This window comes from Trichechus manatus, unplaced genomic scaffold, assembly GCF_000243295.1.
Source record: "Trichechus manatus latirostris isolate Lorelei unplaced genomic scaffold, TriManLat1.0 scaffold00008, whole genome shotgun sequence".
Classification (NCBI taxonomy): Eukaryota; Metazoa; Chordata; class Mammalia; order Sirenia; family Trichechidae; genus Trichechus; species Trichechus manatus.
Window position 1 is genome coordinate 13,069,390 of NW_004443944.1, and position 26,033 is coordinate 13,095,422.

The 26,033-nt window shown below is 45.8% G+C and overlaps 1 protein-coding gene across 8 annotated transcripts in view; it reads left to right on the plus strand.

Moving 5' to 3' along the window:
- The window catches only part of NFATC2 (nuclear factor of activated T cells 2), a 183,574-nt gene that overhangs the window by 96,988 nt on the left and 60,553 nt on the right, over nt 1–26,033 (plus strand). For all 8 annotated transcript variants that reach the window (XM_004370237.2, XM_004370236.2, XM_023742911.1 and 5 more), the window contains exons 4-6: nt 2,519–2,721; nt 4,090–4,262; nt 16,756–16,896. In XM_004370237.2, coding sequence (XP_004370294.1) covers nt 2,519–2,721; nt 4,090–4,262; nt 16,756–16,896 — 517 coding nt within the window. The remainder of the gene's footprint in view (nt 1–2,518; nt 2,722–4,089; nt 4,263–16,755; nt 16,897–26,033) is intronic.

Here is a 26,033-nt window from a genome sequence, read left to right on the forward strand (position 1 = left end):
TTGACATATCCTGTTCTTCAGTTTGCCTGGGGTAGAAAGATAGGCTCCTGACTTAGATTTCCATCTTTTCCCTAGGCCACCTCTTGAGGTGTGTATCAGACACTTATGCAAATATTGTGGGTGTCAGAGTGGCAGATTATGAAAAAGGCCATCCCCTGGCTCTGCCCCACTCCCAGCCTGTCTCTTTGAATAGTTTTTAGAAGGGGACGCAAGAACTCCATCTTTCTAGATTGACGTTGTCCAATGAAACTTTCTGCACTGATGGAAGTCTATATCTGTGCCGTCCATTATGGTGGCCACTAGCCACGTGTGGCTGTGGAACACTTGAAATGTGGCTAGTGCAACCAAGGAACTGAACTTTTATTTAATTTAAATTAATTTACATTGGAGCAGTCACGTGGGGCTACCATATTGGGCAGCACAATTGTAGACCCCACATGTAAATCCGTTGTCTTGGAGCCTTTCTTTGGTTTTTTTTTTTGGCAGTTGACTGAAGAGCCTATTGAAGTTTGTAGAACTTGAGAGGAAGGGCAGGATTTTACTGAGTTGTCACTTGTCACAGCCAATCCCCTTCAAATTGCAGAGAAAGGAGCTAAGGCACAGAAGGATTAAATGATTTGCCTAGTGGTTCTCAGCTAGGCAGTGGCAAGATGAGGACCCATGTCCAAACTCTCAGCTCAGTGTACTTTTTTATTATTTTCTTAACCAAGGTTAAATTTCACAAGTTTTCCAGGAATGCAGTCTTTCTATAAAATATTATGACATTGTGAATAACGTCAAAGTCCACTTTGACAACCTTCTCAGTCTTGAGAGGTGATCATGGTGTGGTCTGTTTGGAGTACATCCTTCCACATCTTTTTCTATTGCATTGACAGATGCATAAATGAATGGATAGAAAATATTCATCATTTTTATAGGTTATATCATACTTTTTCTATAAATTACTTTTCTCTTTAAACAACACAGCTTTATTTTTCTGGGTTGGTTCACAGACCTTTACCATACTTTTTAAAAAAGCTTCATAGTATTTCATAGCCTAGACTTGTCATGTTAGTCATAGGCCTGTTGATGTAACTAATTGGTCATTATTATGTTTGTTTTTCAGTAAACGTTTTTTGTACACATCTCCTGTGTGCCCAGTGTTTTTCTAGGGTCCACATTAAGAAGTGGAATTACTGGGTCATAGAGTAGATGCGGAGCCCTGGTGACACAGTAGTTAAGAGCTTGGCTGCTAACCAAAAGGGCAGCAGTTTGAATCCACCAGCGGCTCCTTGGAAACCCTGTGGGGCAGTTCTGCTCTGTCCTATAGAGTCGCTATGAGTTGGAATCAACTCGATGGCAACAGGTTTGGTTTTTTTTGGTTTTTAGAATATATGCGTTTTTAATTTTAGTAAGTTACCGCTCCAGTATGCTTTAAAATAGTTATACCAGTTTATATTCCTGTCAGCTATATGAGAGTGCCTGTTTTGCCTCCAAAATAGTTAATATTATGAAATATCTACATGTGTGTCAATCTAGTGGATGAAAAAATGGTATCTCGTTGTTTAATTTGCATTTTCCTGATTACAATTCAAATTAGGCATCTTTTCTGTTCTAGTGACCATTTGTTTTTCTCTGAATTGTCTGTTTAAATCTCTTTTTCATTTTTTTGTTGACTGGTTACATTAATTCATTCAATAAGTTATGTGCTGGAATACCTACTACATGCTAAGCACTATTCTGGGTGCTAGGGATTTTGTGGCAGATTGAATAGATAAGCATCCTTGCCCTCAAGGAGGTGACATTCTAGTCGTGGGAGAAAGACCTAGACAAAAGGAATCAAGAAAATATATAGTATGTTCAATGGTGTTGAAAAGAAAGAAAAGGATATAGGGAATGTCATTGGGAGTAGGATTCGATTTTAAATAGGATAGTCAGGGAATCTCGTCTTTTACTTATTACTTTGTAGGCATTCTTTATGTATTCTATGTACTAATCCTTTGTCTGTTACATACTGCACATATTTTCTTCCAGTCTTTAATTTTCTTTTGACTCAGGTTATGGTGCTTTTGTTACGCTCTTTTCTTTTTTAAAATTACAAAGTAAAAATTGTTAGTTGGAATATTGTCATGTAAAAAGTGAAAGTTCTTTCCTCTGATCTTTGGAGGCAACCACTGTCAAGAGCCAGGTGTTATTTTTTCAAATTGTTTTCTATCCTTACTACTGTGCAACACTCCACTACCACCCACCACCATTTAAGTATTGTTTCTGGCTGTTTTTCCATAAATGCACTTCTGTTCTACCACGTTCTTTCTCATGGCTGTCCATTTAAGAGGAGATGCTATTATTTATCCAAGCAGTCCCCTATGGATGGACATCAAGATTGCTTCTGGGTTTATACTCTTCTAGATGGTAACAGTAATCCCATGCTGTTTCTGATGTCCGTGAGCTTCTCTGATCTTTTTTGTTTGTTGGACTGGAGCCACCACCTCCTGCACGTTATAGTGCTGTAATAGTTTTATTTTGTTTTCTCCCTTAGCTCCATGGCTACATGGAAAACAAGCCTCTGGGGCTTCAGATCTTCATTGGGACGGCAGATGAGCGGATCCTCAAGCCCCATGCCTTCTACCAGGTGCACCGGATCACAGGGAAAACTGTCACCACCACCAGCTACGAGAAGATCGTGGGCAACACCAAAGTCCTGGAGATCCCTCTGGAGCCAAAAAACAACATGAGGGCGACGTAAGGGCTGGGGGGTGAGGGTGGTGGGTCTTTTGGGGAAGTGAGTGAGGGCCAAGAGAGAGGGATTTGGGAGAGAGGACTCCAGGGAATTGATGGAAGAACCATTGATGGTAGTTCCCGATCTGTAATTGACCCACAGTGATTTTTATTTTAAAAGTATTGTATGTAAATAGAAGAACACTGATGGTGCATAGGTCAAGCTACTAAGTGAAAGGTGGGCGGTTCGAACTCACTCAGCAGCTCTGCAGGAGAAGGACCTGGAGATCTGCTTCCATAAAGATTACAGCCTAGAAAACCCTATGGAGCAGTTCTGTTCTGTCACATGGGGTCACTGTGAGTTGAAATCAACTCGAGGGCGCCTACCAACAACAACATATGTAAATATATTTCATGTGTTTTAGGAGGAAGACTACTCATATTGCTTATGATGAGGCTACATTTGTTGGAATTTTAAAAATGATTTTGACTTAAAATTATTAAATAGCAATGCAGATAGGTCAAAACTCACAAAGCTAATATGCATATGGCTAAAATTTGGGAAACGTTGTACAAATGTATTAGGATTTTAAAAAACTTTTTATTAGAAAACCATTTCAAATATACAGAAAAACTTGCAGAATCATACAAAGAACTCCTGTATGCTGTTCGTTCAGATTTACCAATTGTTATCATTTTTTGCGTTTGCTTTTTCACTCCCTTTCTTGCCATTTTTCCCTGAACTTTTTAAGAATTACTTGCAGGTATCCTGCTCTTTCATTTAAAAACTTCAGTTTGCGTTTCTTCAGAACAAAGAAGCTCTCACAGAACCGCAGTACAGTTGTCAAATTCACGATATTTAATGTTGAATAATACGTTAAAGTTGAGTAATACATTACTCTTATCTAGTGAATAGTCCATATTCAGTTTTTGCCAGTTTACTTTTTGAGTTTCTGAAATACTTTTAAGGGTAGAAAAATTGGCATGAAAAATCTCCCTAGAGACAAAATTTTCATTAGAGTATTTCACTAATAACTTTGTGATGTTTTTTACCCCCATCCTGGAGTAAACTTGTGGCTGAAATGTTTATTGGTGTCTTGGAATTCACCACTGAGGGTGGCTGTAGAACTGTTTTGGCTAAATAGTGAAGGTGGTTTTGTGGGGTGACTTTTCCTGCTCACTAAGATAGCACTGGTGGCGCAATGGTTAAGAGCTTGGCTGCTAACCAAAAGGTTGGCAGTTCGAATCCACCAGCCGCTTCTTGGAAACCGTATGGGGCAGTTCTGCTCTATCCTGTAGGGTCACTATGAGTCGGAGTCAACTTGACAGCAATGGGTTTGGTTTTTTTGGTAAGATGGCCAATTATAAACGGGATTCTCCACCTCCTGGCAGCATCGACTGTGCGGGGATCCTGAAGCTTAGGAATGCCGACATTGAGCTGCGGAAAGGCGAGACTGACATCGGGAGAAAGAACACACGAGTGCGGCTCGTTTTCCGGGTGCACATCCCAGAGTCCAGTGGGAGGATCGTCTCCTTGCAAACCGCGTCTAACCCCATCGAATGCTGTAAGTTGGAATCGGGGAGATGGCCTTTCTTGGAAAGTGTATTGCATGTGATCTGCCACCCCAGGCAGTGCATCCTGGGTAATGTTGGACTGGAGTCCCCAGGGTGGCCATCAAGAATACGGAGGACCCACAAGGATAAATAGTTGGCCCACGTTGACCAAAGGGACTGATGCATACTTAAGTGAAGACGCATACTTAAGAGTTTTCTCTCTGTTTCTATTTACTTGTGGAGAGTTTTGTGGCCTCACAGGAAATTAAAAAAATAACACAGCTAATGAGGAGCCCAAGTTTTGTTTAGAAGATTTGAAATGTATAAATGATGTTTTACTCTTACAAAGGGAGATGCGGTTGGAATGAACTCATTGTGCATCGTCTCCCTTTTTTCTTTTCCTCCCTCTCTTTCTTCAGAAGTAATAACATTAATATCACCGTGGTGCTCTTTGTTTAGCATTATTTCTGCTGGTTACTGTGGCGAGCACCCAGCAGGCAATATTTCAGTGAATCCTTGCAGGAGCCCTTGGCAGTAGTTGGTGCCATTCCTCCCACCTTGCAGAGGAGAAGGGAGAGATGTGAGGGCTGAGTAATCTGTCTACATGTGGAAAAAGTGGCAGGGCTGGGATTTGAACCTGAACTTTCTCACCCTGGAGGCTCGCTCCATTGCTACCCTCAGTCCACCCTGGAGTGTTTACTGAGAGTCAGCTCAGTGTCCAGCGCTGTGCAGAGATGGGGATCTGCAGGTAAGCCAGATATTTTCCTGTCCTTGAGCATACAGTCTGGTGGGGATAAAGACACCCAAACAAATGGTTGTAAAGAGGCAGAAGTTTTTCAGAATCCAGAGCGAAGTTGCCAGGTTTTGCCGCTGATCTGCTGTTCGGAAAGGCTCTGAGCAGAAACCTGGCTCAGTTCTACCAGGTTTCAAAAGCAGAAGTTGTTCTGAGCTCAGTCTTAAGTACTTTTCAGAACAGTTTTGTTGTTGGTTTTTGCAGTTAGGTGTGACAGAGTCTTATTATGTGTTCAGTTTTTGAAAGTTTAGAGATTATTTATTAAAAAAAAAAGCATGAAGAAATAAGTAAGTATGGTTCCTGAAACAAAAACTATAATTTTTTAAGTCATTTTTTCTAAGAATATTTTACGTTGTAGCAATCATTTTCCACATTAAATGATGTTACAGGATGTTTTTTCCTCTTTACTAGACATTGTAAACTAGGATCACAAACTCAGTTGCCTTCAGAGGCCAGGCTGGTTGTGGAAATAAGTGATGTGGTTGGGTGGTAGTGATAGGGAGTAGTGGAGACTGGGGACCAGGATGGCCCATTCCCGATTTCCATGTGGGAACATAGGCACAGTGTGGCTAGATCTTCTGAGTTTTTAAAGATAAACCCAAAAAATCTCCTGATTTTTAAAAAATGACAACAAATTCAAATTTCAACAAATAACTCTGTGGGTCAGATAGAATCTGCCAGTGACTTCAGTTAATCCACAGTAGTCTTTCTGAGACATTAATGCACAGAGGGAAGGCATAGATATATTTTATGCAGGATTAGAAGCCAGCAAGGAGAGAGGGTGGACCCTCCTTTGGTCTTGGTCTTGGCTGGTCTTTGGAAATGAATAAGGAGCGCTCTGGCTTCTTGTAGCTTTGCGAGTCAAGATGCTGATCCAGCTGAATCTGATGGCCAGTTTGTACTGTCTGCTGTTAGGGGAGAGAGAGAGAGACCCAACAAGGGAAGACAAACGTTGAAAAACATCATTGCTGAAACATTGTAATTTCCCTACTCCATCTACCCAGCAAATCCCAGCCCTCACCCCAAATGCTGGTCATGAGGGCTGCCCAACCTCTGTCTTGGCTTTGAACATCTCAGGATGTTTTTGGAGGGAAACTCAGGCTCTTCCTCAGTGCTTTGGAGGATTTTGAGCAGATAAGGTCGCCCCTTTCTGGCAAATTACTCACTCTCTAGGATGGGGCTGTGGTTTATAGCAAGGTGAAAATAGGAGGTCCAAGGAGGGACCAAACAGAGCAGCCCATGTTTCTCTCCACCTTTGGGCTCCTCAAATCAGCTTGTCTTACGTCAGTCTGAAACTTTGAGGATCATCATTCAACCACATGTACCTCCAGCAAGATCTTCAAGGTGTTTTCAAGTTGTTTGAACCTTAAAAATATTTATTTTTTCCTTTTCTTTTTAAAAATTTGATTCAGTTACCTTGTTTTGACAAATAAGGAAACTGAGGCTTTCTTGGTAAAGTGATTCACCCATTTTTACTCAGTAGGTAGTAGCCGACCAGAGTCTCCAACTTTCTAGTTCTGGGAAATACCTTCTTTTGGTTTCTTGCAGTACCATGTTGGGCTACCAGTTGGCCCCCATCTCTCTCACCCAGAATCTTCTGTCATTTTTATTTCCTTCTTTGTTGTATTTTCCTAGACCAGTGCCTGGTTGTTCAATCAATATTTTTTGACTAATTGCCTTATGTATACTCCCAGGGGAGATAGTCAATAAATATTTATTGACTAATTATCAACAAATATTTATTGACACAGTGCGTATACAGTAAATATTTATTGACAGATGACTTACTATATACCGCTTGAGAGGGTGAGTTGGTAAGAAAAACACTTGGTGGGCTGGTACTTATTTGCAAGGCTAACTTACTTACCTCGGAGGTGCCATTTATGTACTGTCTTAGGGATGAAGGAAAAGTTGTCACTTTCTAGTAGAAAAACCGTGAACAAACTATCAGACACCACCCTTTGGAAAGTGAACTGATTTGATACAACTGCAGATTCCTTATATTAATTACGTGCCAGCTTGCCAGAGGTCGTGTCTCTCCATGGCATAGACTGGTGCCCCACATGTTTCTGGTTTTGAATTCTACTAGGTCTCCAGTGTTGCCAAGGGAATACTTCTGTGCTACCTCCACTGCTTCTTCCCTTGTTCTCAGCAATGACTATTTGAACCTTCTCCAGTCTTGCAACCTCTGGTTGCTGCCCCCACCCCATTCCCACTCCAGGCAGATAACTGTGCCTCCCACTTTCCTGAGTACATGAAAGAAGTCAGAATGGAATACCCTCCTCTGCCCCAGCAACAAACATGCACTTGAACTTACTACTCTCCTTCAACTTTGTTTCTTGACTTCCCTCTTCTATAGGCTCCTTAGTTCCCTGGTACATTGGGATCTTTCTCCAACTTCTAGACCTTTGTCAGCGTGGTCACCTCCACCCAGAACACTGGTTCTCACTCCTGGCCACACACTTGAATCACCTGGGGAGTTTTTCAAACATACTGATGTCGAGACCCCCCTCCCTACCCCACCCCCCGCCCTGACCCAGAGACTCTGGTTTGCTTCGTTCTGCATGGGCATGGGAACTTCTCAAAGGTGCCCCATGATTCTGATGCGCAGCAAAGTTTAGGAACCACCCACTCGAGCCCCATCCTCCAGACACTTAGTAAACTCCTTCTTATCCACGGTCCCTACTCAGATGGCCCCTCCTGGAGGAAGCCTTCCCTGGCCCCACAGGGTAGAGGGGTCCCCTTGTGCTCTGACAACCGAGTTTACTTGCTCACTTCCCTCCATAAGCGCAGAGATCAGGGCCTGGCCTGTAGCAAGAGTCTCTAGAATGTTTGTTGGAAAAATGAAAGAGTCAAAGCAAGCATCTCCATGCTGTCTAGCCGAGGACAGAGACAGCAGTAACACAGAAAGGAGATGTCCACAGGAACTGACCTTGTCCAGACAGAACCTTCTAGAACCTCTCCAGCTATGACTCCTGCAGCTCTACCTTGGGCCACCAGCTTCCTCTTGGCCCTGCAAAGGGCCTCTCATCCAGGGTATTCTAAAACCACGTAAAGCAATTTTACGCCAAGCCCTGCCCTCGGAGAACAGAATGTTAATTCTCTTTGCTCATTTTGCTGAGTAGGGTGGGGGGGGCCCTAGGTGTGGGCTAGAGAATGGATTCTTTCACGTGCTCTTTTCTCTTTCTCTCTTTTGTAACGTGTGTGTGTGTCACACATACACACACACATACATACAGAACTATAATTAAGATGTATTAAATTGATTGCTCAGGTTGTAAGTGTTCAGTGATTTTTAACAATTGTGCACACTCATGTACCCACCACTCAGAACAAGATGGAGAGCTTTTCCTTCCTTCCTGAAAGTTCCTCATGCCTCCTGCAATTAATACCTTCACCCCAGCCCACACACAGAGGCACCACTATTGTGATTTCTATCACCTTAGATTAGTCTTCCCTGTTCTAGTACTTCATATAGTGGAATTATGCAGAAGGCACACTTTTGCGTCCGGTGGTATTTGCTCAGCATCATGTATTCGAGATCCATCCCTGCTGCTGTGTGAGCCGGTGGCTCCTTCCTTTTTATTGATGAGCAATAGTCAATGGTATGAATATGCCACAGTTTGTTTGTATACCATTGATAGGCATTGGGGTTGTTTCCTGTTTTGGGGTGTTACAGATAAGGCTGCTGTGAACATTGTTGTTCAAGTCTTCTGTGGACAAACGCTTTCATTTCTCTTGGGTAAATACTGGGAGTGGAATTGCTGGGTCATAGACAAGTGTATGTTCCAGTTTATGAGAAACCTCTCAACAGTTCTCCTCAGTGGCTGTATCATTTCACTTGCCCTATGCGAGTTTTTGAGTGTTTAACTTGCTCCAGATGCTCACCAATGTTTGCGGTAGTCGCTCTTTTTAATTTCAGCCATTCTAGTGAGTGTAACATGATATCTTGTGTGGTTTTAATTTGCATTTCCCTAATGACAGTGCTTGGCTGCTAACTGAAAGGTCGGTGGTTCGAAACCACCAGCAGCTCCGTTGGGAGAAAGATGTGGTAGTCTGCTTCCATAAAGATTTACAGCCTTGGAAACCCTATGGGGCAGTTCTGCTCTGTCCTGTAGGGTCGCTATGAGTCAGAATCGACTCGATGGGAATGGGTTTAATGACGATGCTGAACACCTATTTGTGTGCTTGTTGGCTGTCCTTATATCTTCTTTGGTGACATGTATGTTCAATCCTTTTTCCCACTTTTTATTGGGTTACTCATATCTTTATTGTTGACATACAGTAGTTCTTTCTACATTCTGGGTGTATTTTCTGGATATATTCTAGTCCTTTGTTCGATATCCTGAATATTCTGTGATTATTTTTTCCTAGCCTGTGGCTTACCTGGTGTATTTTCTTAATAATTTCATTTTATGAGCATCAATTTTTTATTTTGATGAAGTCTAATTTGTCTTTTTTTTTTCCTTTCCTTTTTGGGATTAGTGTTTTTTTTGGTTCTCCAAGAAATTCTGCCTATTTCAAGGTGGCAAAGATATTGTACTGTGTTTTCTTCTGGAAGCATTTTGCTTCTGGCTTTTACATTTAGGGATGTGATCAATCTCACATTAATTAGAAGGGCTTACAGCAGCTGGAACCTTCGGTGAGGGTGGCCAGTGCTGGGGCCTGAGAGGTGACCGAAGGGGGAAAGAGCACCGTCCTGGCCGAGGCTGGTTGGTGGCTTTTCCACTGGGTTCTTCTCTGTTTTGCTAAAAAGGGGCCCTATGGGGTGGTGGAACCCCACAGTCCTGAATCCATGTTCCTCCTGTCCAACTTACTTAGCTGTGAGAGCTCAGTCATGCCCTCTCTTGGAGACTCAGTTTCCTCAGCTCCAAAATGGGAATAAGTCTTGCTTTGTGGTCTTGTTGTGAAGTTTAGCAACAAAAATAAACACTGAGGCTGGATGAACCCCCAAAACTATTGCCCTGAGATAATCTTTAAACCTTAAACCAAAACTATCCCCTGAAGTCTTTGAATTTAAAAATAGCTTATCTTATTAGTAAGGTATGTCTGCTTTGAGCCTTGTGCTCTTTTAAAGAATTATCTATGTGAGATCAGATTGACAACGGCAGCTCGAAAGGTTGGATGGGAATCTTGGGAGGCAGTAGGTTTAAGATAGTGGTGGTGAAATAATTTGGAAAAGGTTAGTGAGAATGGTAGCACAACATTAAGAATGTAACCAAAGTCACTGCATTGTACATGCAGAAATTGTTGGAATGGTGTTACTTTGGCTGTGTATACTGTCACCAAAATAAAAAAATATTAAAAAAAAAAAGTGGTACCATATTCAGTGAATAACTGGATTTTGGGCTAAATAACCAAGGGGTCCCAAGATTTCCTGTTTGCTTCTATTTTGGGTAAATCACTCCAATAAACATCATTTTCTGGGGGAAAAAAACCATAGTCATTGAGCTCTGACTAGGGGCCAAGCACTTCCCATGCATTGGTCCATTGAATCTGCAGACATCCCTATGAGGTATGTACTGTTAGTATTCCATTTTATAGATGAGAAAACAGAGGCACAGAAGGGTTAAGTGATTGCCCAAGGTCTCAAAGCTAGGAAGTCACTGAGCTGGGCTTTGAACTTGGGCAGTCACACTGCAGAGTTCGTACTTGTACCCACGACCCTAAACTGCCTCAGTGTGTGTGTCTGTTTAATATAATAAAACCTGTGAAAGTCAGAACCTGTGTAAAGCGGAAACCTGTCAGAGAAGGAAAACTCAAATGTTTTCCACTAATAGAGAGCGATAGGTGTTAAGACTGTGCCCTGTCAGAGGCAGAAAAAAGTAATATAAACGAGCATTTACACATGAAGTGGCTGGAATACAAGGCACTACCCACGAAATCGTAATGGTGGGGTTGTTAACAGAGCCCACCCAGGCGGGCTCTGCAGAGGTGACTTTGCCTAGCGAAGCCTCGCCTGCTTTTCTCCTGAGATTCTTGGGGAGATGGTAATTCTTGTCGGCCCAGCGCTATGCCAGGGCACATTGCACAGTCAGGCACTAGTGTCCCATGACCAGGACCCCACACTCGTGTCGGCTTCCCTCGTGGAGCCTTCGCCTCGGCTGCTCTCCCGCACCCCAGCCACTGTTCTTAGTAAGGGTGAACACCCAACTGGTTAAACCAACAGCGTCCTGCTATTCAGAGCTCGTAAAACCCAGGAGCTCCAAGCTGCTTTATGATGTGTCAGAATCAGGGCAGGAGGGAAGCGTGGGGAAACCACTTCGCAGGGGCCACCTGGACGTGTGAGCTGGAGCTGAGGGTCAAGGTGTCACCTACGGGCAAGACCGGCCCCTTGGGGGCGGCTTTAAAATGGCGGCCCCTGGCTTGGTTAGAACACAGCAGGGTGTGTGGTTTGGATGGTCTGGATTCTCCAAAGGACTGGAAAGCAGATAGGGGTGGGTGGGCACAGGGAGGGGAGCCCAGTGGGCTTCTTGAGCGCCTCCCTCAGGTCGTGGCAGTGTCACCCCAGTTAGCAGCCATAGGTGACGGAGGTTGCATCAGAGAGGGAGGAGAAGTAGGCCCCCAGGAGGCTAATTTTGGTTGCTGTTTGCTTCCTCTTTCAGAGGCTAATTGGATTTGTTTGCTTTGCTGCTGGGCCCTTTGAGGGTGCCTGGGCCTCCCTTGGAGCAGTTCCCCCATCCTCAGGTGGCCTTCTAAGCGTAGAACCTGGCCCTCAAACTGACATGTGTAACAAGTCATCTGGAAAGATTGTTAAAATGCAAATGTCGGGCCTTCCCTAAGAGATTTGGGTGCAGGAGGTCTGGAGGTGTGAGCTGGGCTTCTGCGTTTTTATTAAGTGCCCCAGCCACCTACCCACCCACCCACTGGAGTAGGGGTCAGGAAACCTGGGTTGTGATTTAGGATCCACCAAGAAGAGTAGTGACAAGAGGTAGTGTGTGTAACCACGATGACAGGGTCAGCAGATACAGGATAAAATGTTAACATAAGACAAAAACACCTAGTCCGTGCTTAGCGCGTGCTCTAGAAGCTATAGTCTTTACTGTCGTTCACCTTCCTGGCCAGTATTTATGAACTCACTCATTTCATCCTGTCAGCAGCCTGAGAGGTGGGACTGTTAACAGCCCCATTTTACAGATAAGGAAACTGAGGTTTAGAGCTGCAAAGGCCCTTACAAGGATTGCCCTGTGGGGAACTCCAGCTGGAACCCACGTCTGTCTAGTATGATAGCTGGAGCCTTCATCACGGCCAGGTGCACGCCCTCACCTAAGCTGAGTTCTGAGCTTCCCGTTCCTCCTCTGGGAGATGGCACTAACAATGCCTTCCTGGCTGCTGTTGTCAGGTGCCCTCGAGTCAGTTCCAACTCATAGCAACCCTGTAGGACAGTGTAGAACTGCCCCATAGGGTTTTCTTAGCTGTAATCTTTAAGGGAGCAGATCGCCAGGTCTTTCTCCCATGGAGCGGCTGGGTGGGCTAGAACCACCAACCTTTTGGTTCGCTGCCAAGCGCTTAACCACTGCACCACCAGGGCTCCTTGCCTTGCTGCTCCAGCATTGTAATTTAAGGGTTTAATAAGATAACAAATGAGAACTTGTTTAGAAAATGACTGAGCAAGAAAGAAAGCGTGGCATTTTGAAGGTTAACGATGGTAAAGGTGGCAGCTGCTTGAGCGGTTAGCGTGTGCTGGGCCCGGGCTAAGCGTTTTGTCTGTCAGACGTTTCACCGACTATGAACTGACTGGTCCACACAGTTACACGTGGTACCTCTTGTACTGCGAGCAGGCCCACGAGGACCAGTGCAGTTGTGATTTGCAGAGGAGGTGTCTGTGCCTCAGAGGGGAAGTGACTTGTGCAAGGTCACATAGTGGGGAGGTGGCAGAGATGGGACTTGAACCACAGCTTTCTGACCCCAGCGCCCAAGCAGTAGGTGCCCATGCAATTACACTTGGCTGTCACCTGTTGGGATCACCTGAAGTTTGTTGAAAAACAAAAAATACATGCTGGAGTCCTACCTTCAGCCAGTTAAGTCAGAATCTCTAGGATAGAGGTTCACAGTGGGGTTGGGTCTTTGTTCCCCCACCCCTACCCCCGGGACATTGGACCATGTCTACGCACATTTTTGGTTGTTCCAGTTGGGGAGGGGTGTGCTACTGGCATCTAGTGGGTAGAGGCCAGGGATGAAGTTAAACATCTTACAGTGCACAGGACTGCCCCCTCAACAAAGAACTCAAAAGTAGCTGCTGTCGACTTGATTCTGACCCGTGGCAACCCCATGTGTGTCAGAGTAGAACTGTGCACCATAGGGTTTCCAATGGCTGATTTTCAGAAGATCACCAGTCCTTTCTTCCGAGGCACCTCTGAGTAGACTGACACTGCCCACCTTTCAGTTAGCAGCCAAGCACATTAACCATTTGCACCACTCAAGGATTCGTAACAAAGAATGACTCAGCCCCAAATGTCAGTAGTGCTGAGGTTGAGAAACCCTGTTCTAGAATGAGGACCTGGGCGTTGGTGTTTTGTAAACTCCCTGGGTGATGCTAATGTGCTAGGACTGAGCTGTGGTGGGAGAGTAGTGAGTCTCAAAACTGATACCAAAACCCATTGCCGTCAAGTCGATTCTGACTTATCGCGACTCTATAGGACGGAGCAGAACTGCCCCCTAGGGTTTAAAGCTATAAACTTTAGGGGGCAGAAAGCCATATCTTTCTTCTGTGGAGCGGCTGGTGAGTTCAGACCGCCAACCTGTCAGTTAGCAGCTGAGTGCTTAATCACTGCACTACCAGGGCTCCTTCTCAAACTCGATAGTGCCTGAGAATCAGCCAGGATCTTGTTGAAATGCAGATTAAGGTTCAGTAGGGCTGGGTGGGGCCTGAGAGTCTACATTTCTAACAGCTCCTGTTAGATGCTGTCGTTTCTGGTCCACGGACTGCCCTTTGAGTAGTAGCAAGACTGAAGTATGGATGAAAGTGTACAGAAAGCTGGGCTGGACTCTGATTCGCTCTCCTTTCTATCTCTAAATTTTCATGAAAAAAAGATAGTTTTCCTATTTTTTGCATAGTGGGCCATGCAGACTTGGCAAAGAGCGAATCAGTTGGCCCCTTGAAACTGTGAGGCTTTGAAGGAGGATCAGTGAAGCTGCCTCGGGAAGCAGAGGAGTTGTGTTCACAGCAATGCACAGTGGTTTACAGAGCAGCCGCCAGGCCAGCTTCTGCCCAGCGCTGAAGGCTCCGCCGGCCATGTCCAGTTCCCAGCGTGGCTTAGTGCAAGCCCCTGGCCAGCTCGCCCTGCAGCGATGACTCAGCCTTCCCACATGTAAAATGGGGGGGATGGCTCTTGCTACCTCCCTACCCATCCTGGGGTCAAAAGCCCCCAACTGTCCAGCTGCCCCTCAGTTTCTGCCTTACAAAGGTGCATCTTAAAAGCCAGGGACCTGCTTTTCCAGGCGACATGGCTGCTGTTTTCACTGCTTGTAAATCTCCATTTGTGGCAGCTCAATTAGGAAGCCATTGCAAAACTCCAAAATTGAAAGAAAGGATTAATACCGCAGCCCATGTGGGAGACATTAGCAGCTTCTGTGGAGTGGCCGTTTCAATACATACTCTTAGCTGGCAGCCCCTTGGACCAGTGGCTGGCAGGCTGGTCTCTGGGGCAGAGGGAGCCTGGGCTGAGCCAGGACAGGGAAGCTGTCAGCGGGGTTGTCACGAGTCTCTGGGTTGTACTTTCAAAGTGAAGAAGTGTCTGGAAGCATCTGGCTGGCCCACAACAGACTCCGTAAGTGTTGCCAAGTGCAGCGTTTGCAGAAGGAGCTGTTTGGATGTGGCCCCAGCAGCTCCGGGGTGATGGAGTGGGATGCTTGGCTGCCTGGAGGCACAGGCAGGCCTGGAGGGAAGGGTTAGGTTCAGACCTTGGCCTCATGTGGCTGCTGCCCAGGTGTTCGGATGAGGAGGTCCGTGGCCCCTGGTGTGAGAAGGCCTGGCCCTTCGCCCAGCTCTCCAGGCTTCAGAAGGAACCCCAAGAGCCCTGGATGCCTCACCCGGGGGATGCCCAGCCTCTTCAGCCCATGCTGTGAAGGTGGGGCCTGCGGAGGTGGGGCCTGCGTGGTGGCTGGGCCCTGGTTCCCACCCTGCCCAGAGAAGGCAGCTAGGAGAGGGTCTTCATTGTTTCCCACAGCCTGCCTTCCAGAAGAATCAGTGGCTGGCCCGAGTGGCTAAGAGATTGGGCTGTGAAGCTGGACAACCCTGCTTTTGAGGGTTCAAATCCAAGCCTCGCCACTGGCCTTGGTACATGCCGTTCACAAGGAGGTCATGACCTGCACCAGTCAGTGACCCGACTTCTCTTAGCCTCTGTTTTTTCCTCAAATGCCAATAATTTTAATACTTCCTTTCTCAGAGGGTTGCTGGGAGCATTCAGGTCTCAATATAGCACTCAGCATAGACCTGAGCCGTCCCTCCCTTGTTCTCTCATTGTGTCTATAAATCGAGATACACAGTGCCCTGGTGGCACGGTGGTTAAGTGCTATGGCTGCTAACCAAAAGATCAGCAGTTCATATCCACCAGGCGCTTCTTGGAAACTCATGGGGCAGTTCTACTCTGTACTATAGCGTCGCTATGAGACGGAATCGACTCGACAGCAATGGGTTTGTTTTTTTTTTGGTTTAACTGTATTGAGATGTATTTATGTGTCCAGTTATTTCTCTGTCCTCTGCCTAACTACCTACCTATCTCAGGTACATTCTGCTAAATCCTAGGCACTGTGCCCAGCCCTGGACTTCACTAGCAGACAAAGCCAAGCCCTTCCCTCCTGGGGCTTACCTTGTGAAGGGAGAGAGGAAAGACACACAAACCAGTAAAAGCCCTGTGTAATATATCCCAAAGTGAGAAGCTCTATAGGAACAGTGAGGCAAGGTAAAGCAGGATAAAAGGAGAGAGAAGAGATGGGGAGTGGGTACTGCTGTTTTAACTGGGGGCTGAGGTGGTTCAGGGAAGTCTCTCCGAGGAGGTGACATTTGAGTAGAAACCAGCAAGAAGTGAGGGAGAGAGCTGTGGAGGTAATAGAGGCAGAACCTTCCAGGCCAAGGGAGCAACAAGTGCAAATTCTTGTAGGTAGGAGCATGCTGGGTGTGTTTGAGAGAGGAGGCCAGAATAAACGAGGGCAATTCCAGGGATCAGGTCAGAGGTGATGGGGCAGGTCACAGGAGTCTTGAAGACCATGCTAAAGATTACTAATGAATTGCCAGTAAGTATGTCTGAAGCCTTCAGGAACGGGTCTTCAGGTTTTAGTGCTCTATCCCTTCAAGTTTAGCTGACATCAAATGCAGGAAGAGAAAGTACGCCCTAACAAAGAAAATCTGTTATGAAAAAATTGATTTTCCCCTTTGTTTTTTAAAAACATAGAGAGAGTATCAAATTTTTGTCTACCAGTTCCTCCCTATGAGCAGGGGATCTGTGCCTTGATTCATGAAAATGAAGCAGGCTGTTAGAGGAGAATGCACCGCACTGATTGAGGGCACTTTCTCAAGAGCACACATTTGTAGTCACAGGTTGTCAGCGGGTGGTGGGTCCACACTGGCAATGACAACAGGGTGATAATGGTGGGCAGAGCATTTTGTGAGCTGGGGTGGGGTATCACGTCACTGTGAAATGAAACTACTTCTTCCCAAGAAGGCCAGAGGTCTCCTTTCATCACAGGACTTCTCTTTTTCTGCCCCTCAGCTCAACGTTCTGCCCACGAGCTCCCCATGGTTGAAAGACAAGACATCGACAGCTGCCTGGTCTACGGGGGCCAGCAGATGATCCTCACGGGGCAGAACTTCACAGCTGAGTCCAAAGTCGTGTTTACTGAGAAGACCACAGGTCAGGCAGCCTTCGGGCTCTTTTTCTTGTACTCTGGAACCAGCACATTTTTCTCCTAAACAGCATTGACTTGTGCGGTAGATCACATTGCATGGAGTTTTATACCCTGCTCTTTTTACTCACTGCCAGATGCTTCCCAGGTCATCAGCAGTTATAATGGTGACACAGTCCACCCTGGTAAGAATGATCCAGAATGTATTTTTACTGATCCTGCATTGTTTTGTTGGATGTTAAGGTTGTTCCTCCTCCCCATTCTTTTTGAAATTATTTTTTCATGGAGTGAAGCAAACTTTTTGCTATTTTCAAGAAAGGAGGCTAAACAGCATGGTGATTAAGTGTAGGTCTTCTGGCTCTGCTACTTGCTTGCTCTGTGATCTTAGACCAGTCACCTAACCTCTCTGTGCCTCATTTCTTCATGTATGACATGATGATAACAAAAGTTCTTAGCTCATAGTGTGATCACCAAGGTTTAGTGAGTTAATAAATGTTGAGTAATTATAACAGCACTGGATACATCATAAGCATTAAATAAGCATTGGCTACTTAAATATTTTTTATGAGAAATAGTGCTACAATTATCCTTCTCATTAAACACTGTTTTTAAACCTGGTAATTAACTGTAAGAAGTAATTAATCAATCATATCATATCATACATGAATCTCTGTGTATCTTTTTTGTTTATTTAGGTTTGGACTTTTGGATAGTTGTTTTTTAAGGTTTTAAATACATATCACTAAAGCGGATGGTAGATTCGAACTGCTGACCTTTCTGTTAGCAGCCGAGCTGTTAACCACTGAGCCACCAGGGCTCCAAAATTATCTTCTAGGAATCTATAAATTGACGCTTCCCTTAATACCACGTCCTTAATCATTCCACCCGCTCCCAGAAGCACCATTTAAAAAAAAAAAATCTTTGCTGAGTTGATACTTTTTTTTCACTTTGCGTTTCTTTGCTACGAGAAGTTTAATGTGTTTTGCTTATTGGCCATTTGTCTTCTTCCATGCACTGCCTGTTACTGTCTTTTGCCAGTGGGGACGTGGTGAAAAGAGAATTATCTGAAGGAGGAAAAACAACCAGGTTGTGCAATTATTTGATAGATGGCTGCTAGACCTAGGGTTTTTTTGTTTTTTTCTTTTCTTTCCTTCTTTTTCCTAATGGATGTGATCAGGAGGTCGATTCAAAGGGGTGGTGATGTCTGCCTGTTTGTTTGCTTACTGTCCTAAGGTTGGTCCAGAGACTGTTGTACCAGGCAGGCTGTTCAGTTGTAGGGACCGTGCACTGCACAAGGGCACTTCCTCTGAGGGCTGCCGTTCACATTGGATGCATCATCCATCTGCATAGGTACTAAGATGGCCTCTGACAGGTGGAAGCAGAGTGTCTTGGGAAGGGGACGCTTTATCTCAGTTCACACGAAGGCTTCTCCAGGGCTGGCCTGGCCCTGTAACCAGGGTGTGGGATCTGCTTTCTCACACTTTGAAAGCTTGCTAGGAGGCAGAATTTATTCTGAAGAGGTTTGACAGAGCCATTGCAGCAAAAAGGCATTAAGTACATCTGAGGCAGTGGGGAGTGGAGAAAATAGGTGGTTGGGAGTGGCTTAGAAGGCAGAAGGGCCAGTCACTGAGGGTTTGATGGCTGTGGTGTTGCTGTGAGGGGTGAGGAATGCAGAGCATGGGGCCAGCCAGCCAGGCTTCCCACCCCAGCTTTGCCGCTCACCTGCAGCGTCACCTGTGGAACTTCTAGGGACAGCGACAGTGCCTACATCTCCAGGAGAGGTGTGAATGCATTGAGACAAGTGGAACTGTGCTTTATAGTGAATACAGTAAAACCTGTGAAAGCCGGAACCTGTGTAAGGCAGAAACCTGTCAGCAAAGGAAAACACAGATCTTTTCCACTAGATCAAGTGATAGAAAAGTGGTAAGACTGCACCCTGTCAAAGGCGGAAAACTTGTGACACCCGGAAAAGCAAGGTGGTCCCATTGAGTTCCAGCTCTTAGAGGTTTCACTGTACTATTTGTAATTGTTATTTCCTAGGGCTAAGGCCTAGATGTGGCGTAATGTATCCAAAGGCCATGCCCGTTTGTAAGGGTCTTGATATATTTGGAGGAAGGCTTCTTTTTTGCTGGAGGAACATTAAAAAAATACTCTGTACAGCAAGAGTTTGATGACCTTTCATGAAAGGCAGAGAGCGAACTGATGTGGCTGGATTAGAGGCTGGTTAACCCTGGAAAGTATGTCTGGATGAGCAGCCAGGGTCCAGAACAGAGGGCTCTCCCAGTGCCACAAAGAGACATGGCTGTGTTTGGTCTGCACATGGGTAAGGTAATAGGGAGTCATGGTAGGTTCTTGAGTAAGGGAGTGGCATGAAATGTCAGTGACCAAGTAAGCATTGCCTCTCCTGCTTTGATGCATCTCCGGTACCAGGAAACAGCCTGCAGGCCTTCTGCTGACTTTCAGAAGAAGCGTATGGCTTCAAAGTGCCCTATTGGCAAAGGAGAAAATGCTAATAAGATACATTCACCATTATAACTTATCTTCACAGTGCTGCTTTAAAGGTCTTTCTTTTTTCCTATGAGTTTTCTATGAATAATTTCATATGCATGTGAGTCGCCCTCTCAGCATCTCCAGGCGACTGTGGATTAAAGACGTTTTTGTCCTCTGGTGGGAGAGATTTGGCTTCAGTGGCCAAGCTCACCCCGCCTGCCTCTCGGGCTGGGAAGCAACACTTGAAAAAGCAAGCGGGGCCCGCAGTGTGAATGCCTGGATTAGTCAGACCCTAAAGTTATTAAGCGGATAGGGAAGTTGGCTAAGTGTCTTGCATGTGCGAAAGGCCAGTAGTGATCGAGTGCTGAGACCACAGTGCCCGGGTCTGAATGTCTTGTCTCTCACGTCCAGAGCAGCAGAGTCTCCATAGCAGGCTGGTGGAACCGAGAGGGGAAGGGTTCAGAGGTCGGACCTACCAAGTTCTTCATGGAGTTAGGAGCCAGCCAGCCCTCAGCCCTCCTGGGAGCACACACACTTGTGAAGCTACCCAAGGGTGTTAGTTAATTGTTGTTGAATAAATGAATGGACAAATGAGCGAGCAGATGAACAGCTTTTTTTCTCTGGCTTCTCCTCTTAGTCTCAGAAGGGAGTTCACACATTTACTTCCTAAAGACAGGAAGGCAGAGCCTGTTTCACCTTTGAAAAGTTGAGTGTTAACAAGAGTCATAATAACACCTCCCTGTTACTGAGCGCCATCTCTGGGGGGCTAAGCCCTTGTGCACATACAATCTCACCAAACCCTCGTGGCCTCTGTGGGAGGCAGGCAGTCGTGTGGGGAGAAGTCGGGACTCGCCTGCAGATCATGTCCAGCATTGTCCCATTGCCCCACCCACCTCCCTAGGCCTAGGTTTTCCCCTCTGTAAAATGGAGGTAACAGTTCTTCCCTCCTACAGTTAAACGCAGACACAAGAAGTGTGCACTTAGTGTGTAGTAAGTGCTTGTTGAGTGTTAGTTATTCTTGTTATGTGCTCTCCAGCATTGTCAGTTCTTGGGTTCGTAGCATAGTCAGTATTTATTTGGTGCAAGCTGCCCCAGGTGCTGTGCTGGGCAGATTTTGGGAAGCCGTCCCCTGTGGTGGCTACAAGCACAGGTTCTGAGGTCAGATGGCCTGGGTTTGAATCCCTGGCCTGCCACTTAGGAGCTGTGTTGCCCTGGGCAAGTTGCTTCACCTCTCTGAGCCAACATTTCTTCTTTTGAAAAATATAGATTATGGTAGTATCTACTTTTCTTGGAGAAGGAGCTCTGGTGGTGCAGTGGTTAAGTGCTCAGCTGCTAACTGAAAGGTTGGCAGTTTGAACCCACCCAGTGGCTCCTCAGGAGAAAGACCTGCTCCTGTAAAGACTGCAGCTTAGATAACCCTGTGGGGCAGTTCTGCTCTGTCACATGGAGTTGCTATGAGTCGAAAATTGACTCAACAGCACCTAATGACAGCAACTTCTCTTGGGAAAGTAGGCAGATTAAATGAGATCATACTGGTTAGGCTCTTAGCTTAGGGCGTGGCACATCATACATGCTCATTTAGTACCATTATATGTAGCTGTGGAAGGACAAAGATGAGTAAGATTGTATCTCATGCAACCAAGAAACATTAAAAACGATAAATAATAACAGTAAACCGTGTGCCAGGCCTTGTTATAAACACTTTATATATATTAACTAATTTGAGTTCTCATGACAGCTCTATAAGGTAGGTTACTCTTCTCCCGGTTTTACTGATGAGAAACAGCACAGAAGAGGTTAAGTAACTTAGTGAAGATCACACAGCTGATAAATGGCAGTGCTGGGATTTGACCCCAGTCAGCCTGACTCCAGAGTCTGCACCCTCGACGCTTAGCTGCTCTACTGTGAAAAAGCTTAGAACTGGGTTATTTTGCCTGAAGACCTTTCAGCTGTTCTGGGCCACGGACTTGAACCCCTTTCTGGTGATATGGACGCTTGAATTCACAGTGGGTCACTCGGGTCAAGAGGATCCATTTCAACGCTTTCGGGTCCAACTAAAGAATACTGGGCAAATGCAGATGCTGGCTGGCTGACAGCTGACAAGCAGTGGGATCAGACACCCTGAGCCCCCGGGAAGAGGTGGGCTGCCCTGGATGGCTGTCTGGCTCCTGGGGCCTCTGACAGAAGGGGCTTTGCCTGGGGTTTGTAGGGAGCTGGTCTTGCTCTTTTGACCCCGAGGACTCACCTCCCAGCCTGGGGCCGCCTTCTGCAGAGGGAATCCCTGTTGCTCAACTTCTTTTTTCCAAAACGCATCCCCGTTGCCATCTCCATGGACATTTGGGTTGCCGGGGGCGGGGTGGAGTGGAACAGCTGAAGTTTTCCAAGGAAGGGGAATCCCAGCTGGTTCTCACATTAAGGAAAGGTGACAGCCTCCCAGGCTAATCTTAGCCCCCGCGTTTGGTCATCCGCACCACCGGCTCCAGTGTTCTTTTTATAGCTGTGGACTAAAATGGAATTGGCACTTTCCACTCCAGCAAGATGACAAATTGGAGAACGGTGGAAAAACAGTAGGAGAGAGCGGTGTGGTGATTCTGAATTTAGAAAAGCCTGGTGTTTTGGAAAATGGCATCTTATTTATAGCAGCACTAATAATAATGATTCTAATATTATTTTTATTACTATTTTAAATTATTTTCATGGCTCACAAGAGCTTGTATGATCTGGCTCTTGCCCACCTCTCTGATCTCAGCTTTTTCAACTCTCTCTCTTGTTCCCTTGGCTGTAGCTGCACTTGTCTTCGTTCTGTCCTCAAACACCCCAGGCTCACTTCTGTCTCAGGACCTTTGCTTTTGCTGTTTCCTCTTAGAATGTTCTTCCACCATTTCCTTTTTTTCCTCTAAGCTCAGATATATATTTTTAATATTATTTCATGAAATAAAATACCACAGATACAATGAAACCCTGTGTGTGCCCTCCTCTGCTCCCCAGTAGATAACCACTCTGTTGAATTTTGTGTTTGTCCACCGGCATATGTGTATCCCTAACAGTATGTAGCGTTGTCTTGCATACTTATAAATTAACCGAATGGATTTGTACAGATCATTTTCTTCTACACCTTGCATTTTTCATTCAATTTTGTTTTGGGACTTATTTGTCGATACTTCTAACTGCAGTATTATGTTGTATAAATATAGCATAACGTATTTGTCAGTTCTCCTGTTGGTGGACATTCAGGTTGTCTCCCAAATGTGAAAGTCATCAACATTCCAGTGCATATTCTTGAGTGTGACTTTCTGGTGCACACGGGCAAGAATTCTCTAAGGTGTATCCCAAAGAATAGAATTGCTGGGATCCCAGGCATACACATCTTCGAGTTCACTCATTACTGCCAAATTTTTTCCAAGTGGCTATACCAGTCACTGTAGTCTTTGAAGCCAGGGTGTAACATAGACCCAAACCCATTGCCATTGAGTCAATTCTGACTCATAGCGACCCTACAGGTCAGTAGCACTGCCCTGTAGGGTTTGAACTGCCAATCTTTTGGTTAGCAGCCGAGCTGTTAACCACTGTGCCACCTTGGCTCCATGGTAGACCAGTGGTTCTCACACTGTGTGACCAGGGACCCTGTGGGTCTGGGGTCCATCATTTTTTATGAGGCTGCCTCCTTCTCATCCTTAATTCTTAGCCCAAAAGTCACTCCAGTGAGATTCTCCTTAGCCATCTGTTCGGAAGCTGTCTGCCCACCCCCACAATCCTGTCACCTTCTGTCCCATTGCCCTGTTCTGTTTTCTAGTAGCACTTGGCACTACTGAAATGACCTTGTTTATTCATCTGTTATCTGGTCTCCCACAGGAGACTCTTTGTTCCTTGAGGACAGGCACTTGGTATTTGCTGCTGTATCGGCAGCATCTAGAACGATATCTGGCACATAGTAGGTGGTCCATGCATAGTGTTGAATAAATATATCACCTCCTTCCATTGCCACCCTAGCTCTGAGAGGCAAGTGGTATTATCCCCATTTTAGAGATGAGGTAACTGAGGCTCAGAGACGTCAAGGTCCCAGGTCAGCCCACAGCTGGTGACAGAGCTCACACTCCAAGGCAATGTTTATCTTCAACTCCTGAGTAATCTCTCGAGTCATGGCGAAAAGGACAAACAGAAACCAAACAGAACAATTAGGATCTTTCCTATTTATCACTCTCAGTCATAGCTGAAAAGCCTTTATATATTCTCTGAAATTTAAAAAATGTGTAACCTTCCAGGCGAAGTTCAGGCTCGCTGGGACGTCCAGGCTGTTCCTGACTTCAGCTGGTAACCCTGGCCCTAGGCCACCCAGGCCCCAGGCGGAGTTGGGGGTCCCAGCAAAACATTGCAAAACAGGAAAAAATCTAAGGACACAAAAATAAAAGTGATGTGGCAGGGGAAACGAGGTTGCCATGGCTTCGAGAGACTCGCTGCAACTGGGCGGGATCCAATGTTTTGGAAGGTTCCTCCACATGACACAGGGCGTTGGAATTTTTCAGCTGGTAAATCCTTCTTAATTCAGGCCCCCGTTCTTGGCCAAGGAACTCCCTGGCCCTCCGTGTCCTGCGGGGGCGTAGGTTGGAAACTGGCCTGTTTTGGATTACTCAGCTTTGAAACTTAAACTGTTTGAAGAAAATTTCTGTTTTGTTTTGTTGGCCGATTTTCTTGGAACAGGCGGTGGTAGAGGCTCCCATCACCTATCGAGAGGCAGATTGATTTTTTAGAAGCATTGTGTGGGTGGTGGAATTCCCTCTTTCCCACTGAGTCATCATATCCTGGCATGAGTCACTTCATGACTTGAAGCTCCCCAATGCTTGTGTTTTGAGCTTTGTTTAATAAATACAAATGCATATACTGAAAATAAATTTTTTTGATAAATTAAGTGTTTTTCCAGAAATTTAGTATCCTGTGAAAATTGGAACTAGCTTAGAAAAGACATCACCTCCTACTACCTGTTTCTCCCCGAGTTTCGTTTTGCCTGATGCAGAGGTCTCTAGAACAGAAGACCGGGGCGGGAGGGCCTAGATTGGGCTTCCCTTTGGGAAATGTCAGACTTGAGGCTGGGCTGTGCATGAGTAAGGCTCCGCCGACCTTTGCCCTCAGTGACTCAAGTCCACAGCACCATCGGCCCTCTAGGCTGGAGCCCACCACTTACGCATAGCTGGCTGTGACGTGGCACTTTCTTCCAAAGAGAGGCCAGATCGCAGCTCCACAGCCTTACTGGAGACCAAGAAATGGTCTCTTGTTCAGAGAACTAAATATTGGCCCAAACTCCGATCCCTTCGAGTTTAAGAACTGCCTTTGGAGTTCACTCTACTTGGATGCCTTTGAAAGAGGCCTCAGAGTAGTGAGTTTCCTAATTAACTTGGGTCCGAGTGTTTTCACAGACAGAAATTGTTCTTAGTGGCAAAAGGCCTTTACAAAATTTTCAGTTAGCATGCTGGATTTTGGTTCATCAGGCCAGCTTGGATGGAAGCCTGGATTTACCTTATGCTATGTCAACTTAGAGTCAGTTTCCTCATCTTTAAAATGGGGTTGGTGGCAGCTTACCAGTAAAAGTAGGTCAAGGATCTGAAAGTGTCAGGCACGTAGTGGGTGCTCAGAAAATGTCAGCTGATCTTCTACATGCGCTCTAGGAGCTCACTTCATTTAATAAGGAGTTGGGAAGACAAGTCCACAGTGGGTACTTGATTGGGAGAAGGGTGCTTCCTGGCATGGGTGAATTTCTCTCCTCACCCTTGAGCCTTCAACCTCCTGGAATCAGGCCCTGACAGAGCTGGAGGAGCTTGACTGACCACGCCCTCCCATTGCCCCTCCCCCTTTTTACAGATGGGGAAGCTGAGTCACACAGTGTGGTTGAGAGACTTCCTTGAGGTAACAGAACTTGTCAGTGGCAGGGCTGGGCCTGAAACCCCAATTTCCTGGTTCCCAGAGCAACAGGCTATATATGAAACCTGTGTGGATCATCTGCAGAAGATAGCTCATTACTCAGAAAGTAATCGAATCTGGAGTGAGGTGAGAGATGAGCTGAAATCCCCAAAGTGCTGTAAAACTGACCAAGCTGTCAACATTTTAGCCTCCCTCTGCTCACGGGACCCTCCTCACACGCCCCCAAAAACCAAACCAGTTACCTGGAGTTGACCCTGACTCATGGCAACCCCCTGTGTGTCAGAGTAGAATTGTGCTCTGTAGGGTTTTCAGGGGCTGATTTTTTGGAAGCAGATGGCCAGGCTTTGCTTTTGAGGTACCTGTGGGTAGACTCGAACCTTCAACCTTTCAGTTAGCCAACCAAGCGCGTTAACCGTTTGTACCACCCAAGGACTCCCGCTAGACCCCAGTGTTCCCATATTTATTCCACAGATATATATTGAGCATCTCCTGTGTGCAGGTTCTGTGCCAGGCAGTGGGAACATAGCAGCAAATGTGACAGATGGGCCCTTGCTCAGGGGTGGATGGTCTCAAACATGTCAATGAGCAGGGCGTTTTCTGATGGCGAAAGTGCTGTGAAGTCGGTGGAAACCAGGTAGTAGGAGAGAGCAGTGGGGGCTGGATGAGAGGCTGCCTTTGAGTCTCAGTGATGAAATACAGGATGCATGATTAAATTTGAATCTCAAAAAAGATTATTTAAACC